Here is a 19,988-nt window from a genome sequence, read left to right as displayed (position 1 = left end):
ATTTTTTATGCCCATTCCTATGAGAGTCCAGTGATATTAGTCTCTGGTGTAAAATACAACATAGTCAGTATGGTGATGTGAGTCTCTAGTTCTCAAGTCCCGAGTTGTGACAGTAATAGTTCTGGCAGCAGATCCGGCCGCTTAAGCCCTTTGTTATAGAGCCTGATGACTACTCGCTTGCTTGCTCTCTCGCTCCTCTCCTGTTTTCTCTCCCTATTCCTTCTGCAGCCACAACTAGTTTTAGTTATCCCCTGGTCTAAGAGACTACTAACAAACACCCCCCACCCCTCCCCTCCACTGTCCACACCATATGACGCAGGCCCTGCCTCCCACCCTTCCGTACCGTCCCAGTCAGCCAGCCAGCCTGGACCCACCTCAGCCACATAAAACAGACATAACACGCTAATCACGTTAATGCACCAATCTGCTGCCTCGTCGCTGCTGCCGCAGAAATAAAAGTCCTGTTTTTTTCTCTCCTGCTTCTAGAAAAAAAAAAGATAAAGAGTGAAGGAGCCTGCATTTGGTCAAGATTTTAATCTCCCTCCTCTGTAATTTATGGAGCATTTACTGGCGAATTTGAACCAGACCTCACGATCGCTGCTTTCAATGAGAGAGGAGGAAGCCTTCATCCCACTAAAAGCCTGAGCTGCTATGGTTTTTCCTCACTAGTTGTGATCTCTTGTTGCGCACGTATGTGTGTGTGTGTGTACGCAGTCTGTGTGTCGGAAGGGCCACTTTCATCCCTGCCGACGAACTCTCATCAGATGAGCTCTTCGCCCAGACGCCTGTTTTCACATGGAGCATCACTCCCACTCGCTGACTGTCTCCCAGTGTGTGTGTGTGTGTGTGTGTGTTGGAGAAGACGCTGCTATCTGTACCCATGAGCTGTGTGTTTATTGTCAGGTTCATCATCCATGTGTGTCTGTAACTTTGGTTGCCATTGTCAATTTGGGCACGAATGTATCAGAATAACCCACAATGTACAAGTGCACTGATACTATTTGTGTCCTTTAAACATTTATGTGGACAAATAACGATTCTAAAATGTGTGTGTGTGTGTGTGTGTGTGTGTGTGTGTGTGTGTGTGTGTGTGTGTGTGTGTGTGTGTGTGTGTGTGTGTGTGTGTGTGTGTGTGTGTGTGTGTGTGTGTGTGTGTGTGTGTGTGTGTGTGTGTGTGTGTGTGTGTGTGTGTGTGTGTGTGTGTGTGTGTGTGTGTGTGTGTGTGGTCCTGATTGAGTGAGTGTGGCCCTGATTGAGTGAGTGTGGCCCTGATTGAGTACATGCATCAGGAAATGAATCAAAATGCTAGTTTGCACTTTAGTCGCGCTATGCCGGTTTAGCTCAAGTGCTAACGTTAAGATAGCAGGAGCTGTCTGCCAACAAAGATGCTATTTCAACAAATGCATTCACAAAATGGATTACCATCCAAACGTTATTGGAAGACCGCTGTGACCAGTAAGTAGAGACTACTACTTTTACAAACTATTTTTGACCGCAGCAATTATGCGCATATGTGTACGCTATATGCGTAAATGTAATATACGTTACGTTTATATGCGTAAATGTGCCTAAAGTCAAGACTCGACAGTACTGAACCGGAAAGATTAAAAACAATGGTTCGAAGGTCCGTTTGAAAAACCCTGTCGAAGTTCGAATCCTAAAAACAGGCTTTGGGGACAGCTCTAGTGTGGGTGTGGGTGGTCCTGATTGTGTGTGTATCTGCATGTCTTGTGCACGTCACACTGTTGTAATCTCATCTTAATCTGCACACGCCCGCATAAATTTATCTAAATGTTTTGTTTGATTTCTTTTCTTTTCTCAGTGCAGTCGTGGAGAACAGACAGGAGCTGAGCAATTTTATGATTCTGCCTTTCTTTCTTTGCCTTTTTTTCTTTTGTTCTTCCTGTTTCTTTCTGTTGTACTTTCTGTCTTTCCTTTCGTCTGTCCTCCCATCTGTGTCTCCAAGTATTTATTCATTCATTCATTTATTTGTTTATTTATATTTACATTCTTAATTGTTACAAGTTCTGTACGACAAGTCAGCAGGAAGGGTACGGATAACAATGTTCATCAAACAGTGCTGAAACTTGGATGCTGCAGTGTTGAGTGCATAGTTAGTAGAGACATACTTAGTAGAACAGTAAGAAGGTTTTTATTTTTATTCATTTTTATTTTTATTTCATTTCAGATATTGATTTATTTCCATAAGCTCCATCATCGTTGGTAACAGTGTTTTTTTTTTCACTGAAGGAAATGTGTAGGACAGTGTATTAATCTCCTCTCTATCTCTCTATCACCATCTTACCTCTTTCTCTCTCTCTCCCTCTTACCTCTCTCTTTCTTTCTGTCTCTCTCTGTGTCTCTCTGTCTCTCTCTCTCCCTCCCTCTCTTTCTCTCTGTGTGTGTCTCTGTATCTCTCCCTCCTATCTCCTCTATGTCTCTCAGCCCTCTCCATGCCGTGTCATTCGCCCTGGCCTGTGGGGTCTCTGGCGTCACCCTGCTGTCCCTGGCGGTCAACCCCCTGACGGGCCTCCTGGGGGCGCTCAACATCCTCCTGTACACCTGCTGCTACACGCCCCTGAAGAGGCTGAGCATCACCAACACCTGGGTGGGCGCTGTGGTGGGCGCCATCCCCCCTGTCATGGGCTGGACGGCCGCTACGGGCGCCCTGGATCCAGGTACGACGAGAGACGACACGAGTCACAGGCTCACAACGAGTCACACGCTCACACACCAGTCACGACACGAGTCACAGCCTCACACACGAGTCACAGCACAGAGTGTAACAGGCTCACACGAGTCACGACACAGGGCGTAACACGCTCACACATGAGTCACGGCACAGGGCGTAACACGCTCACACACGAGTCACGGCACAGAGCGTAACACGCTCACACACGAGTCACGGCACAGAGCGTAACATGCTCACACACGAGTCACGGCACAGAGTGTAACAGGCTCACACACGAGTCACGGCACAAAGTGTAACAGGCTCACACAGGAGTCACGGCACAGAGCGTAACAGGCTCACACACGAGTCGCGGCACAGAGCGTAACAGGCTCACACACGAGTCACGGCACGAGTCACACGCTCACACACGAGTCACGACACGAGTCACACGCTCACACGAGTCACGGCACAGAGTGTAACAGGCTCACACACGAGTCACAACACGAGTCACACGCTCACACACGAGTCACAGCACAGAGTGTAACAGGCTCACACACGAGTCACAGCACAGAGTGTAACAGGCTCACACACGAGTCACGGCACAGAGCGTAACAGGCTCACACACGAGTCACGACAGTCACAGGCTCACGACACGAGTCACGACACAGTCACACACGAGTCACGACACAAGTCACACGAGTCACGACACGAGTCACACGAGTCACAGCACAGAGTGTAACTGTAACAGGCTCACACACGAGTCACGACACAGAGCGTAACAGGCTCACACACGAGTCACGACAGGGCGTAACAGGCTCACACACAAGTCACTATTCACTTTAGTTTAATACATGATGCGTTGTCTAACGTTATCTAGCTCAGTGGTTCCCAAAGTCGGGGTCGCGACCCAAAGGTGGGCCGCGAGCAGCCACAGGAGGGCCACGAGATGATTTCAAAAAAAAATAAAAAATCCAATTATTATTATTATTATTTTTTTTGTCAGGCCACTGAACTTAGAAGCAGGCCAGGACAGTGTTTCTAGTTGTATTCTAAAATTCTATTCTATTGTATTCTAAAATGTGACTATATGGTTTTATATTAACTTAATAAATAAACAAAAACAAAAAATCTACTTATTTCAACGAACATTTCAAACTAAATAACAGATTATGCACATAAAACGCTGAAAACAACCGAAGCAACAATAGTATTTTAATGAGGCTATTATTATTATCATTATTATTTTGCAACAAGTTAGCCCTCTCATAAATAGCACATATAAATGAATAACTAACTTGAACTAACTTAATAGGATTGAAGTGATATTTGGCTTAAAAAATCGGTCGCCTGACAAAAAAAAAAAAAAAAAAGTCTGACGATGTGCATCTCTGACGCCTTATTTTCTGGGTCCCGGCCTGAAAAGTTTGGGAACCCCTGATCTAGCTGGCTAGCTACTGATAGCTCATGATATCAACGTCTGATAACATCATTGGCGTTTGTTTTTGCAGCTGTTGGCTAGTGTTGGCTAACTAGCTATCGTTCTTCATAGCTGTAACTGAACGCCAATGATGCTAGCCTTATGTGATCTTATGAGTTTCAGTTAATTGGAAAATACTTTGACTATAATGGTCAGAAGCTACACCCAGTACTATTCACTTTATTTAATTTCATTTTTTTTTGTGATCAAATTTTTATTCAGTTTCTTTTTTGACATAACATAACACAAATCATATTACATCGACAACAATAATAATAATAATGACAAGACATAATATAAAAATAAAATATGTTACACTTAAAAAAAAAGACTTAAAATAAGAGACGATTATAAAAGCAAAATAGATCATTAAAAGAATAGGTAAAAAAAAGAATTTACTATATAACAGGCTTCCTGAGCCCCCTCTGTCCCCAGACCCGGCAGCCGCGAACCCCAACCCCGGAGGACCCGGGATCGAGCGCCCCCGCGAGCCAGAGCATCACGCCTCTTTAATACCCCGACCCGCAGAGACCCCGAACCACGCCCCCCCCCCCCCAGTCCGAGCCCACGACCGCCAGATCCACAGCCAAAGGGAGCCCAAAAAATATACATAATTAAAATTACAAGAAAAAATAAGTGGGCATGGGCACTCGCTCGCTCTCCCCCCCCCGCCCCACACTCACACTTTACTTGATTTCTAAGATTAGATTAGATAATTTAGTCCGGAGTCCTGACTTTGAGAGTGCCTGTGTTAGACCTACAGTATAATATAACAAAACCAAAAACGATCGGTATCGGCCGATATGGCTCATAGACGATCGGTATCTGTGGCAAAAAAACGTGATCGGGGCATCCCTAGTGGAGACTGATTCCTCCAACATTGTGTCCAGGTCTGTAGTCTATCTGGGCCAGAATGCAGCTGCAACGTGTTACAAGGTTCATACTGTAGATCCATATTTGGCTCCTTTTAGACTTGGCTCAGAACACGGCACTGGCATCTAGATGTGATGATGTGAGGAATACTGATGCATTTTGGACTTCACTGCAGTTGAACATGTCGTGTGTTCTAGCCAGACGGCAGATATGATATGATGTCAGATATGTTCCTGGATCTAGTTGAGGAAAGTATGTGGTCTCCTCTTAGTCTGTTAATAGTCAGTTTGGACTAGGTCTCCTCTTAGTCTGTTAATAGTCAGTTTGGACTAGGTCTCCTCTTAGTCTGTTAATTAGTCAGTTTGGACTAGTCCTCTTAGTCTGTTAATTAGTCAGTTTGGACTATGTCTCTTAGTCTGTTAATCAGTCAGTTTGGACTAGGTCTCCTCTTAGTCTGTTAATCGTCAGTTTGGACTAGGTCTCCTCTTAGTCTGTTAGGGGCCTTTCTCACTCACCATTCGGGGTCGAACCAAAAAATGGTGTGTCCGTCTGAGTGAGAACGCTCCCCCCCGTCCCCGTCCCCCGCTGATTCGTCCCCGGGGGCGCTGAACCTGGACAGATGAAATAGGTGGTCTCGGGTGCGGGCCAGTGGGAGCGGGGGGCGTGACACACACAACGTCGTTACTGTAATGCTTTCATGCTTGCTTGAAACCACACAGCAACAACTGGACAATACCCACAAAAACTATATTTATGGGCAATTTGAGAGTTCAGACCTCAACCAAAAACAAGCATGTGGAGCCTCACAGCTCAGTGGATGAAAACATGAAGCCACGTACACAAAGCACACTTCCCTGGCTCGCATTAGGCCTGGCAATTTTGTTTGCCATTGCTATGTCTATACATTGGTTTCTTGTTCGAATGCATTTATTTCTATTAGACCAGTGGTGCCCAACCAGTCGGGTCGACCAGTAGATCAATGACATTCAATATAATTGCCACGAGCGATGGGATAATGGGGAGCATGTCTATGTCCCGGATAATGTTAGCTGCTGAACAGGCTAAGCTAACTAGCGTTAGCCATTAGCGTTTGCCATTGCTATGTCTACTATACTTTCTTGTTCGAATGCATTTATTTCTATAGACCAGTGGTGCCCAACCAGTCGGCCGTGATCGACCGGTAGATCAATGACATGCAATATAATTGATGCAAGCAATGTTACTAGTAATAGGCTAAGCTAACTAGCGTTAGCCGTTAGCTTAGCGTTAGCCCTGGGAAACGCTCAAAAGCGGACTCTACAACACCATCCATTTGTGAGAAAAGGGGGTGGGTTATATTGACAAGGCTTGACAACAGAGGTTCAAATATAACTTCATATTTATTGGTTATTTGTTTATTTTATATCAACATCTACCTGTGTTTACATTTTCGAGTGTGACATCATCGCCTACAGCAAGCGTACACGCTCAAAACGCAAAGCGTAAACAGAACCCGGAGCGAACCAAGACTGAAGTGTGTACACAAACTAGAGGGGGGAGAGGGAGGGGGGAAGTTCGCACCCTAACCCGGAATGAGGACGGTACGGACCGGAACGGACCCGAATGGTGAGTGAGAAAGCACCCTTAATCAGTCGGTTTGGACTAGGTCTCCTCTTAGTCTGTTAATTAGTCAGTTTGGATTAGGTCTCCTCTTAGTCTGTTAATCAGTCGGTTTGGACTAGGTCTCCTCTTAGTCTGTTAATCATCAGTTTGGACTAGTCCTCTTAGTCTGTTAATCAGTCGGTTTGGACTAGGTCCCCTCATGTGCTATAAGTATAAAGTATAATAAATCGCAAATGAATTTGGGTAAGCAATCGTCAAAAAAATTAAGAAAATAGCCCCATTTTTGCCCGATGCTTAACACTTTCAGTGCCAAAATCGACTTTTCTGGGTCGTTTTTCCTTTTTTTTATATTATTATTTCAAAAAATCCACCCTGTTGTTACCATAGGGAATGAGTCTAAGGTCGCCAAAGTGCAATAACGGCCGCATCCAGCTAGACGGCGGTATCGAGCACCCTTTGAAACCTTGTATCTTGGCCTTTGCGTCGATCTAATGGGTCCGGTCGTTTTTGCTCAAGCTGAGCGGTTATAACGGTAGGATTGAGAAGAATCAAATGCTTATGTTGGCGACACGATGGACATCAATACTTGGAATCGCGATCAGATAATTGGAATATTCTTTTTGGGGTACATCCTAGTCAAGGTAAGGGCTATATGATATCAATCTTGCGTTGATCCAAGCATGTCTTCACCTCGATCCGAATGTGTGTGTAACGTTAGTCCACAATGTATGCCGTTGGTGGCGTTCAAAGCATGAAAAAAACGGCAACGGTTATCGTATAATACAGGAATAAGGCTATTCCTCAGCATTTCAGGAATTACCCCAGACCGATCTAAAAACATACTCATATTCACCACGGTATAACGCACGAATGTATGCATGGAAAAATTATCTCTTTTTTGCATCTTGATGGGAAGAAAGTCACTGTCAAATGACCATAGTATTATATCCATAACTATAATATAATATAGAATATAGTTATAGCTCTACAAACAAGGTGACGGACTCCTATCTTTTAAAGCGTGGCATTGAATAGATGGGTCCCGAAAACATCGCAGCACTCAAAGTGTTAGGTGGTTAAGACCACCTCTATGCTTTGGTTTAATGTATTGTGTGTGGTGATGATAACTGATCTGTGTGCTTCTTCTTGGGAAGGATTTTGAAATAATTCCTGTACTCTGTGTGTCAGCAATCCCATAATTTTAAGATAATGATGCTCCTTATGTAACCAGTTCTCAAAACTGCCTATCAGGATAGTTCTTCATCTATCGAGGACATTCAGTCCACCGCAGACATTCAGCCTGTCTTGTCTCTCAGATAGGGTGATAGCCTACAGAGGGGTGATGCAGCCAAAATATCATCTCACAATATCTTTCTTAGTTTTGACAATAGTTATTTGATTGTGCGTATATATACAAATTACAATACGATATTTTTTATGTATTTATCATGGTGCTATTTCATTCAACATTGTCTATTTTCTTTATTATTATTTTTTACAGACTTTTGATTAACTTAAAGATATTCAATCATTTATATTTATTTTACGACATGTAGCCTATATATATTGGTATCCATACCTTTGTGTGGATCCATGATGGTATACCTTCATATTCAGTATACCTCCTAAAAAAATCTATATAACAATATATCACAATATTTTGAGTGCTGATATTATATCGATACAGAGATGTTAACCACATAACTTGCACCGGCCCGAAGTCAGGCCCTCATGCCCATACACGCAAGTCACGGCACTTTGCAAGCATTTAGCGGCTCGGCTGCATTTTTCTCTGAACATATAATATACCATTCGAAAGATCTATTTGTTGCTGTTCGAACGCCGCCTCACTCGACCAAATCCGTGCCTCGCTTCTCAAGTTACATGACGATATGTCAGGCGAGCGTCTTATTACACACCTCGTGTCAGATGACCACCCCGGACTCCAGACGCTACAGAACTGCCAATCATCCGCTGATGGTTAAAATTGGTCAGCGTTGTAGCCAACGAGTGTAGGTTTCCAACGATACCGCACGTGGGGGGGTCCGAATAAGGGAACTAGGAGAAAGTTGACGAGCGAAAACCAGAAGTGAATCAGACTTCAGAAAACACGGCGGTGGATGAGGAAATTAATTTTGGAACGCTTTTTTTTTGTCGCCGGTTTTACTCTTGACGTCTCTCAAATACCCATTTCTGAATGGATTTTTATAAGATTTTGACGTGTACTACATAAGACGTCAGGCTATGGAGCCGCAGTGTTTTCCAGCTTATACCTCTATGCTGGAATATTGAAATATGGAATCTTGCAACCACTACAGAAAAATGTGAGTACACAAGTTCAAGTTCAACTCAAGTTCAGACCTCTGTTACTCTATTCTATTAGTACTAAAAGTGATTCTCCTTTTTTGCATTAGTAACTTCAGAATGTTATTTTTCAAAAGAGACCAGGCTCATGCATGTGCTATAAGTATAAAGCTAAGCTTTGCAAAGAAAGTATGCAGTCCTCAAGTTCAAGTAAAAAAAGAAAATAAACTTTTTTTCACACATCCAGCGCCAAAAACGCTGTACAGCGTTATTGCCCGCCATGCGTTGACCGCCAACATCGCTGTACAGCGTTTTTAGATCAATATTTAATTTTTTCCCCATGACATTCATAATTCATCCACCCAACCCCCGGTGCCCTAGCGGGACCCTGAATGAGACTGCAATGCCTCAATACCGCCGCCTGATGGATGGTCGGGCGAGTTACACACTCAAAAACCGGATGTTGTGATCGGTGCGTCAAGGAAATTCCTCCGGCAGTCACATCTCGTTACGGGACTACAGACAAACACTGGCGTGCATATGGATCGCTGCCATAACGCAATAATCTATATGATTTCGGCGTTTATTGCGCCATACAAACCGGAAATGGATGTAGGAGATCGGCGTTGAATAATTGGGATCTTTCTCCTCCAGTGTCATCGCAGCACGGTAAGAGAACAGTACCGTTATTTACAGCCCGATTGTTTATTAATTTCACTGCAAACCATCTGATCAATATATCAACCCATACTAAATAAAGCCGTTACTGACGATCAAGGAATTATAAACGACCCCCCCCCCCCTTTCCATCACGCATGATGAAGCATAATGTATACCGATCATATACATTTGAATTTTTTAATATAGTGTGTATAGGAGAGAAACGCCAATCTATATAATTATGCTTCAGGGCCTATAACTACTGTTTTTGGAATTACAGCAGAAAAGATTAAAAACATACTTATATTCTCGACGGTATTAAGACAACAATGTATGAATGAAAAAATATAACGTTCCCACATCCTGAACGATAGATAATCGATGTTGAATGGGCCATAGTAATGTCAATATAGCAATACAAAGAAGGTAAACATCTCCATAGGCTTTTAACGGTGGCAGAGAGTGGTATAAGATGGGCACAATGCCCGGCGCCCAATGTGTTAATAAGGTTTTCCATTTCATTTGCAGTTGAAAAAAGGCAATACATGTCAATACATTGCAATATATACTCTAGTATCGTGACAATGCCGTATGGCGGGGCCTCTGGTGATCCCCAGCCCTGCTCTCAGGTATTCCTGTGAAAGGTGTCCAAATACCTTCTGAGCTCACAGTAAATCCAGCTGGGATCCCAGGACCTTAACTGCATCACGAGATCACACGCTCCCCGTATGGGTGGTCCCCCTCCCCTAACCCCGACGGCGTTAATGCCATGATCTCCCCCTTTGCGCTGCACACAGGTCCAGGATGTCCCATGGACATCCTCGTGCAGGCGAGCCGCAGCCCCCCCCCCCCCCCCCCCCCCCCCCCTCTACAGGGTTTCATTTACATACGGCCCAGAATCCCCTGGTGCTGTGAAACTTGTATGGGCCAAGGCGAAGGGGGGTCTTTAAGCTCGCTTCGTAGACATGTTAAGTGTTCTGTCATATCACCGCCTTGTTGCTGAGAGACACAAACACACATGGACACACACACACACAGACACAGGTATACACTTGCCCTGCCAATATTTTGGGGGTCTCTCTCTCTCTCTCAACAGTTCATCATGAATCTAGGGGCTTTTCATGTGAAATGAAAGCACTTCATTGCTGGCCATTGAACTTGCATGTTGAACGCGCCACAGAGTCCATAGCAATTGGACTACCTATTCATGGCAGTTGAAGAGAAGAATCCGGTGTGCTGTGCTGAGCTGACTGGGACACGGACCTGCTGCCCCCTGAGTGAACCGGGGGTTATCATGGGCTTCAGCTCCGGATGAATACAGTGGGATGAATGCAGCTCGCAATATCCCTGTTAGATCAACCTGCCCTCTTTCTCTCTCTCTCTCTCTCTCTCTCTCTCTCTCTCTCTCTCTCTCTCTCTCTCTCTCTCTCTCTCTCTCGTCCTCTCGTCCTCTCGTCCTCTCTCCCTCTCGCTGTCTCTCTGTCTCTCTCTCTGTCTGTCTGTGTCCCTCTCTCTCTCTCCCTGTCTATCGCTCTCTGTCTCTCTCCTTTATTTCGGTTTATATATCTCTTACAATTGTTCTTATCTCTATCTCACTCTATCCATTTTTCTATCTCTTTCTCCTGTATGTTCATCTTTCTGTCTCTCCATCTCTCTTCCTCTTTTCTGTTTCTATTTATCTCGCTTTGTCTATCTTTCTCTCTTTTCTCGCTCTATCTATCTCTCTCTCTCAATCCTCCCCATACCCTATATTTCTTTCTGTACCCTGTGATTCACCCCTAAGGCATCACCCTGCTGTCTTCTCATTGTCTAGTTCAGACTGTCTTCTAGTTAGTGAATTGTAAGTAAGGGTGCAACTTGCTCCGTGCAATCCATTCTTTGTGGATCTAGCCCTGAGTGTCTAGTTCAGACTGTCTTCCCATAGTACAGTGAGTGTCTAGTTCAGACTGTCTTCCCATAGTACAGTGAGTGTCTAGTTCAGACTGTCTTCCCATAGTACAGTGAGTGTCTAGTTCAGACTGTCTTCCCATAGTACAGTGAGTGTCTAGTTCAGACTGTCTTCCCATAGTACAGTGAGTGTCTAGTTCAGACTGTCAGCTCTCTGGGTACCAAGGTCCTGCCACGCTCGCTGTTGTTGTCCTTCCGGGAGTTTAGGCACATGTTTGCTAAACGACAGGACGAGCAGGAGCGGGACAAAAGGAAACCCAGTATGTGGCGCTCTGCTGCCTCTGTGGCGACTGGCTTTTGTGCCGTGTCTTCTTCTCTGGTTTCAGACTGCGGTCTTCTTCTCTGGTTTCAGACTCTGCAGCCACGCTCTGATAAACCATTCATTTATTTATTTTTTATAGATGTGATGCACCTCTATAACTGGGAATGGCATTAACTCACTTGCTCACACATTCACGCAACATGTTCACTCACAGTTAGTTACACTCTGCCCCTTAGCGCAAATACCCACACGTTACCGGGTTGGTTCTTGGCTCGCCAGGTGAAAGCGGTCTGTGCTCTCTGGTATGGTAAGGTCGCCAGGTTGGACGGTACCACGTTCTGTCTGCACTAGGGCTGACCCCGACTAGTCAAATAGTTGACTAAATGATCGAAAGGAGCCGTAGTCGACTGCCAACCTCTTAGTCGAATATATATATATAATATATATATATTTGTATCATTCTTTCCAAAAGCAAAGAGGCCTAGAAGCGTGGCTAATGCTAATGGTGTGCATACCAGCGAGGCTAACTGCCTAAGAAAATGGGCACAGAGGCACTGAAAGAGGATTTCACACGTCTAATGAACACACTAGACAAATATCAAGATCAAATATCAGTGGACCAATTGCATGCTTTCACAGAGGACAAGAAGCCTTCAGTCGACTCCTTCAGACATTAACACTTTGAGTGCCGCGCTGTTTTCGGGGCCCATCTATTCAGTGCCACGATTTAAACGATGGGAGTCCGTCACCTTGTTTGTATAGCTATAACTATATTCTATATTATAGCTATGGATACAATACTATGGTCATTTGCCAGTGACTTTTTTCCGGTCAAGATGCAAAAAATAGATCATTTTTCCATGCATACGTTCACGCGTTATACCGTGGTGAATAGGGCTGTCTTAAATACTTCGAAGCTTCGAAGCTTCGTTCTATGGGCATGGGATTCGAATATGAAAATAAAAATCGATTATAAAAAATAAAGATATGATTTTTTTTTTCTTTTTTTGCAAAATCAACTCTGCCTCTCTTTGTTAACTACAACAAGCAATGCTGTTTGTTATTTAAGATGAGGTCGGACTCGGCACTGACAGATTTGTGTCCATTGTGCTGCTTTTATAAAGCCTCAAATGACGGCTTACAATATTTCATGAAAGCAAAGTGTTTAGTTTGTCTAAGTTTTAAAAAGGTTTAAACTTTACAGCACTGACAAAATTGAACAAAGTGCTGTACAAGTCGCACAACATAAAAATTAAAAAAAATAGACATTTCTTTTACATTTCGAAGCTTCGAATTAAAATTGAATCTCGGCCCTGAAGCTTTGAATTCCAAAAAAAAATCGAAGGTCAGCCCTAGTGGTGAATATAAGTATGTTTTTAGATCGGTCTGGGGTCATTCCTGAAATGCTGAGGAATAGCCGTATTATACTTTATTACATGGTGTTTTAACATTCGCCGAAATGCTTGATTGTGATTGGTCAATAGCGCTCGTCAGAGGTCCGTTATTACTCGATAACGGACTTCTGCCAAGCAATAATGGCCGCTGTTCGCAATCAAGCCCACTGACACACACTGCAGCAGTGCAATCAGTCCACACACCTGCCAGCGATAATAATAACTTTATTTGGGCTGACAGCGGACGGAGCCACAGAACAACTGCATCTGCATCTGATCTCGTCTTGTCGATGGTGTAAAATGAATTAGGTATATTGTTAGTAAGTTAGCCATGTAATAAGCGGGATAATGTATAGCTATACTCGGTCATTGTCGCAAAATAATTGACCTTCACTACGTTTAAAACACCTCGGCGAGGCGCCTCGGTATTCTAAACTCCTTGTCTGTCAATTATTTTGCGACAATGACCTTGTAGCTATACATTATCCCTTACATAACCATTGCCGTTTCTTGCCTGGACCCGCTATTATTCTCAAATCAAATCTATATCATAGGTATTACATTTCATCATGAATGCATGAAGGGGGGGGGGGGGTTTTGATGCTTTGATCGCCACCAACGGCATACGTTGTGGACTAACGTTACAGACACACGTTCGGATCGAGGTGAAGACATGCTTGGATCAACACAAGATTGATATCATATGGCCCTTACCATGACTAGGATGTACCCCAAAAAGAATATTCCAATTATCTGATCGCGATTCCAAGTATTGATCCATCGTGTCGCCAACATAATCCATAATCATGCGTCAGGGAAATAAAAAAAAATATTATAAAATTACCCGGACCCATTAGATCGACGCACAGGCCAAGATACAAGGTTACAAAGGGTGCTCAATACCGCCGTCTAGCTGGATGCGGCCGGTATTGCACTTTGGCGACCTCAGACTAATTCCCTATGGTAACAACAGGCTCCCTGGTTGGATAATGAATAAAAATATCGAGAAAAAAAAGGAAAAACGACCCAGAAACGTGTTAACACGTTTTTGGCACTCAGCGGTCGGGGCCCAGAAACGTGTTAACAACATGATTGGCACCCAAAGTGTTAAGCACCCCCCATAGCGCAAATGGAATGATAAAAAAATATATATAATTTATTTTGTTTTTTTGCATTCTGCACATTTTTGCCAATCAAAGTCGACTATACACATCCTTAGTCTGGGACAGGCCTAGTCTGCACATTCCAGCCTCAAAACACGATGCACCTTTCAGTTCAGTTATTTTTTTAAACGTGGCGTTTACTATGCTGATGAATCATGGATTCATTCTCATTTACTTGTCAATAGCTTTGCTAGTGCAGCGTTTTTCATGCCAAAGGTTTAGCAATATTTCAGATTTTTTAAACTACTGTAAAAATCCACTTCCTGAATACAATTAATTGAAAGTGAATTGATCCCTAATCCTGGATGTGTGATCAGCTCATCGTAGGCAGAAAGAAGATAAGATGTGGTTGAGGTGACGGTCTCATCTGGTGATTGGTGGAATGAGAGATAGATCATTTTACAGTAACAAGTGACATTCTCGTTGATTGGCTCCTCTGCTTTCTAGAAACAACATCAATGCAGTAGTATATACAATAATAACGGTGTAAACAATACAACTATTTAAAATAGCATAATAACAAATATTCCCCCCCAAAAAACTGAATAATTTCAGGTAATTAACATTGCATATCTCTTGTTGTGGAATTAACACAACATTATGCATACTTTTGACAATAAATAAAATCAGAATTTGTTCTTACTTGCTTGCCTGGGTAAATAAAGGTTCTAGAAATGTAAAAAGAATTAAAAAACAAAAATTTTAAAACCGATACCGATATTTTCCGATATCACATTTTAATGCCGATATCGGCCGATGATATCGGTAGGCCGATAATATCGGACATCCCTATAATATATATTCCTCTGTCCTCTCCTCTCTCTAGGTCACCTGTATTATAATATATATTCCTCTGTCCTCCTCTCTCTAGGTCACCTGTATTATAATATATATTCCTCTGTCCTCTCCTCTGTATTATAATATATATTCCTCTGTCCTCTCCTCTATATTATAATATATATTCCTCTGTCCTCTCCTCTGTATTATAATATATATTCCTCTGTCCTCTCCTCTCTCTAGGTCACCTGTATTATAATATATATTCCTCTGTCCTCTCCTCTGTATTATAATATATATTCCTCTGTCCTCTCCTCTGTATTATAATATATATTCCTCTGTCCTCTCCTCTCTCTAGGTCACCTGTATTATAATATATATTCCTCTGTCCTCTCCTCTGTATTATAATATATATTCTTCTGTCCTCTCCTCTGTATTATAATATATATTCCTCTGTCCTCTCCTCTCTCCAGGTGCTCTGTTGCTCGGGGGGTTCCTCTACAGCTGGCAGTTCCCCCACTTCAACGCCCTGAGCTGGAACCTGAGGGAGGACTACTCCAGGGGCGGCTACCGCATGATGTCCGTCACCCACCCGGGGATGTGCAAGAGGGTGGCGTTGCGCCACAGCGTGGGCCTGATAGGGCTGTCGGCCCTGGGGCCCGTGCTGGACGTCACCACCTGGACCTTCCCCCTGATCTCCCTGCCCATCAACCTGTACATCAGCTACCTGGCCTTCCGCTTCCACCGCAAGGGCGACCGCAGCAGCGCCCGGAAGCTCTTCTTCTGCAGCCTGTGGCACCTGCCCATGCTGCTGCTCCTGATGCTCACCTGCAAGAAGAGCAGAAGAGGCCCAGAGGAGAGTCCAGCCCTGCCCCCAGCTCCCCTGCCCCTGGCCCTGCAGAGCTAGCTGGTCCCCTGCCGGGGACAGATACATTTCTTGTTCAATTCAGCAAACTCAAGAAGTTGGATATTCTTCAACATTGTAGTTTCTTAGTTTAACTTCACCTTTTCCAGAAAATGGTAACAATAAATGCTTCCTTTTACATTATTAAAGGATTTGTAGATTTGATTAACATTTTTAATTGGTTGAATTGAAAGCGGATTGACTACTGCCCTGTTCTCACGACACTCCCCTGCCCTGTTCTCACGACACACCTCTTCCCTGTTCTCAAGACACGCCCCTGCCCTGTTCTCAAGACATGCCCCTTCCCTGTTCTCAAGACACACCCCTGCCCTGTTCTCAAGACACGCCCCTGCCCTGTTCTCAAGACACGCCCCTGCCCTGTTCTCAAGACATGCCCATGCCCTGTTCTCAAGACACGCCCCTTCCCTGTTCTCAAGACACGCCCCTGCCCTGTTCTCAAAACACGCCCCCGACTCCCTGTGTTTCGAGGGTGTGATCTCTCAGGGTTCTCTGTTTTTTTGTTTATTTTACACACCACTTCTCTTAAAGGTATCCAATGGAGTTTCTGACCACTAGTTGAGGAGATTGGCGCTACAGAGCGCAGTAGGAGAAAAGGCACTGTGTCTTGTGTGTTCTTCCAGCGCGAGGACACACGAGCAGCGTAGAGCACAAGGCGAGGGCACTGGAGGCGTGTAAAGCACGGCCCCTTGTGCTTCATGTCGCTTGGTCTATACGATGTTCCTTCCCAATGTTAACGAGCTGACTGCCTGTCAATCGACGGAGGTCAGACTTGTTACAACTTTGGCCCAAACTGAAAGTAAAACCAAACTGAAAGTAAAACTTAACGTGGAACGGGATGGAAACATTCTGAGAGCAAAGAAAACTGCGGAAATGGACTTTGCAGGAGTTACGAGGTTGGAAATGTATTCCACTCGTAGACGAATATGAACAAAGGTGAGCCGTTTACAAGAAAACTCTGTTGGATTCCTTTCATTCTCCATGTTTTCCTGCCTTCTCTCCGTTGATCTCTACTTTTATGTGTCGCAAAATCTAAATTATGTACCAATCTACTATATTGAATATGTACTATATGTACTTAATGTAATACGTATAGGGCTGCACAATTTTGGGAATTAATCTAATTGCGATTTTTCTGACAGATATTGCGATTGTGATTAAATTTGCGATTATAATAATACTTTTTTTTAAGCAGCCCCACAGAGGTTTATTGTAAAATGCGGCTTGCATCTGGCCTACGCACTGGGTCTGTTCAGGACACCGAGCCTGAAAATGTTTCTTTTTACCTGGGAATCGATACCGGTACCCAACGGTACCTTTTTCTGTACTTTACTCTCCCTCTCTGAAATCTAAACTTCATAACACACAATCTAAAACCCCTTATCTCCCTCTCCCAAACCGTTCCTACAACAATAACAACAACTTGCAAAGGAGATCTTGTATCTCAATGGGACTTCCTGGTTAAAAAATTATAATAATAAAATAAAAATGTGCGATTTATATATTTTTTTGATTTGCTAATTGCATCATTTCAAATCGCGATTTCAATTTAAAATCCATTAATCGTTCAGCCCTATATACGTTACATTTTCAATACGACACGTACATATATTATTTATGGATAATAAATCATGGTACACATCGTGTATTTTTTTTCCCTGTGGTCGATTTTATTTACATATTTTAAGTGAGATCGGGCTGTGTGATCACACCCCTGGTGTTACATCAGTGTCCCCTCCTGCTCCGGAGGAGGAGAGCAGTGAGGAGCGGACAGGTTGTCATTTCTGTTGCCCTCTTTACCGCCTCAGAAACCTCAAAATAACGGGAATCTAATGTCACATTCACAATCAGTCAGAACTGGCCATTTGACCTGGGAACTCCCAAGCTCACCTTACTACAAAAGTGTAAACGGCTAAAAGCACGTACTACGAGCTTAACAGCAAAACACTTTAAAGTGATTAAACGCCACACGTCTGTTCTTGCTAACAGGATGTCAACTGAACATCAACTCTCGAGATATCGAGAGTTCCAAAAAAAATAACGGACTTTACCACTTTACCACATATCTTAATTATGTGGTTGTTTTAAGATGTGTTTTTTAACAACTTGTAGGTTGAAAGGTTCCCAGTTCCGACTCGTGCCATGAATGCATTGTTGCCTCCATGTCTCTCCTCTTCTGCCGTCACATGATGGGCGTGACGCGTCATCATGGCGGGGGCGATGTGGACGTGCTCTTGTGTCTGTGTATGAGTGTTTCTTTTAAGGCTGAGACCACTTATCGATAATTATCGATAACTGCGTGAAATCGATAAGTGGCATCACTTATAGATTTTTTTGCATGTGTATAGAAAAATAGAAAAATATATTTTAATAATCTTTTCTTAAAGAAAAAAAACTATTATTTAATGTTAGTTTGTGTGTTGTGGGCCAACTACAGCATCGCAAAAACTACAGTGAGTGCACATGACACTCACACACAAACTAACGTTAAATAATATTTTTCTTTCTTTTTTAAGAAAAGTATTTAAAAAAAATATTTTATTTTTTTACCCAAATAATAATGATACAAAAATCGATGTTTATCGATAATTTTGTCCCGATTTATCGATTCTTCCAAATGGCATATCGTCTCAGCCTTAGTTTATTTGAACCTACGGTCCTCCGCTGCAAGTCACGGTGTGGAGGTTGTTGAAGTGACCGATTAAACGGAAAACATACTGAATTTAGATGTTGCCTGAGTTACATCAGGTTGTAATTAATCATTTAAATGTGTGTGTGCGTGTGTATATATATATTTGTATTTATTTATATAGGCGCTCCGCTAGTCCCTCTCTCCATGTTGTAAATGACGTTGTACAGTGTAAATTACTATGGATCTTCAAATGCATTGTGATAAAAATGCAAAATGATATTGAGAAAGAAAAGTGTGATGGCTTTGACCACCGGGTTATGAAAGAGTGTGTCGATTCGAGATTTCTTAAATGAGGTCGGTGATCCATATATCAATGTAAATCTATGTAAATGATATCAGATGGGAAAGAACGGTAAAAGGAATTCAGTCGTTGCACTTTCTATCGATTTGATGTGATTCGTCTCTCCTCCATGATCCACTTGACTTGACTGTAACCACAGCTTGCTTTGCTTCACCCGACAGTGATGGGTGTTACTGTACACAGCTACACTGTGTTACTGTACACAGCTACAGTGTCTTTAAAGGTAGCTCAACACGGCTCACCTGTTGCCACAACCAGAGACTTTTCAACCTAATGTAATGAATACAAGGCCAAAGATTCTCTGACAATAAACGCCTAATGATGACGAGATGCCAAGTGTGGTTTTGTTACTTTCTGTGTTTGATGTCTCTCATTGACCACCAGTGACATGTTTGCCGTTTTCCGTTACACTCATAAAACAAGGTGCCGTGGTGAGGTGTTCTAGGGAGTGCCCACCTATCAGCCTGGTTTAAATACGTAGTGTGGTGTGGTCTCTGTATGCACACCTGTCTGCAGTACACCCACCTCAGCTACCAGTACACCCACCTCACCTACCACTACAGCTACCAGTACACCCACCTCACCTACCAGTACACCCACCTCAGCTACCACTACAGCTACCAGTACACCCACATCAGCTACCAGTACGCCTACCAGTACACCCACCTCAGCTACAGCTACCAGTACACCCACATCAGCTACCAGTACGCCTACCAGTACACCCACCTCAGCTACCAGTAAACCCACCTCAGCTACCAGTAAACCCACCTAATCCACCTCAGCTACCAGTACAGCTACCAGTACACCCACCTCAGCTACCAGTACACCCACCTCAGCTACCAGTAAACCCACCTCAGCTACCAGTACACCCACCTCAGCTACCAGTACACCCACCTCAGCTACCAGTACACCCACCTCAGCTACCAGTACACCCACCTCAGCT

The 19,988-nt window shown here is 43.5% G+C and overlaps 1 protein-coding gene across 1 annotated transcript in view; it reads left to right on the top strand.

Moving 5' to 3' along the window:
• cox10 (cytochrome c oxidase assembly factor heme A:farnesyltransferase COX10) overlaps positions 1–18,702 on the top strand; it is a 176,256-nt gene extending 157,554 nt beyond the window's left edge. The window contains exons 6-7 of the mRNA XM_084330472.1: positions 2,446–2,678; positions 15,604–18,702. Of these exons, the coding sequence (XP_084186598.1) occupies positions 2,446–2,678; positions 15,604–16,037 (667 nt within the window). The 3' untranslated portion in view covers positions 16,038–18,702. The remainder of the gene's footprint in view (positions 1–2,445; positions 2,679–15,603) is intronic.
• The last annotated feature ends 1,286 nt before the right edge of the window (positions 18,703–19,988 follow it).

The sequence above is a fragment of the Notolepis coatsorum genome (genome assembly GCF_963971535.1).
Source record: "Notolepis coatsorum genome assembly, chromosome: 15".
Classification (NCBI taxonomy): Eukaryota; Metazoa; Chordata; class Actinopteri; order Aulopiformes; family Paralepididae; genus Notolepis; species Notolepis coatsorum.
The sequence above is the reverse complement of the archived record's forward strand: the minus strand, read 5'-3'. Positions and strand labels throughout refer to the sequence as shown.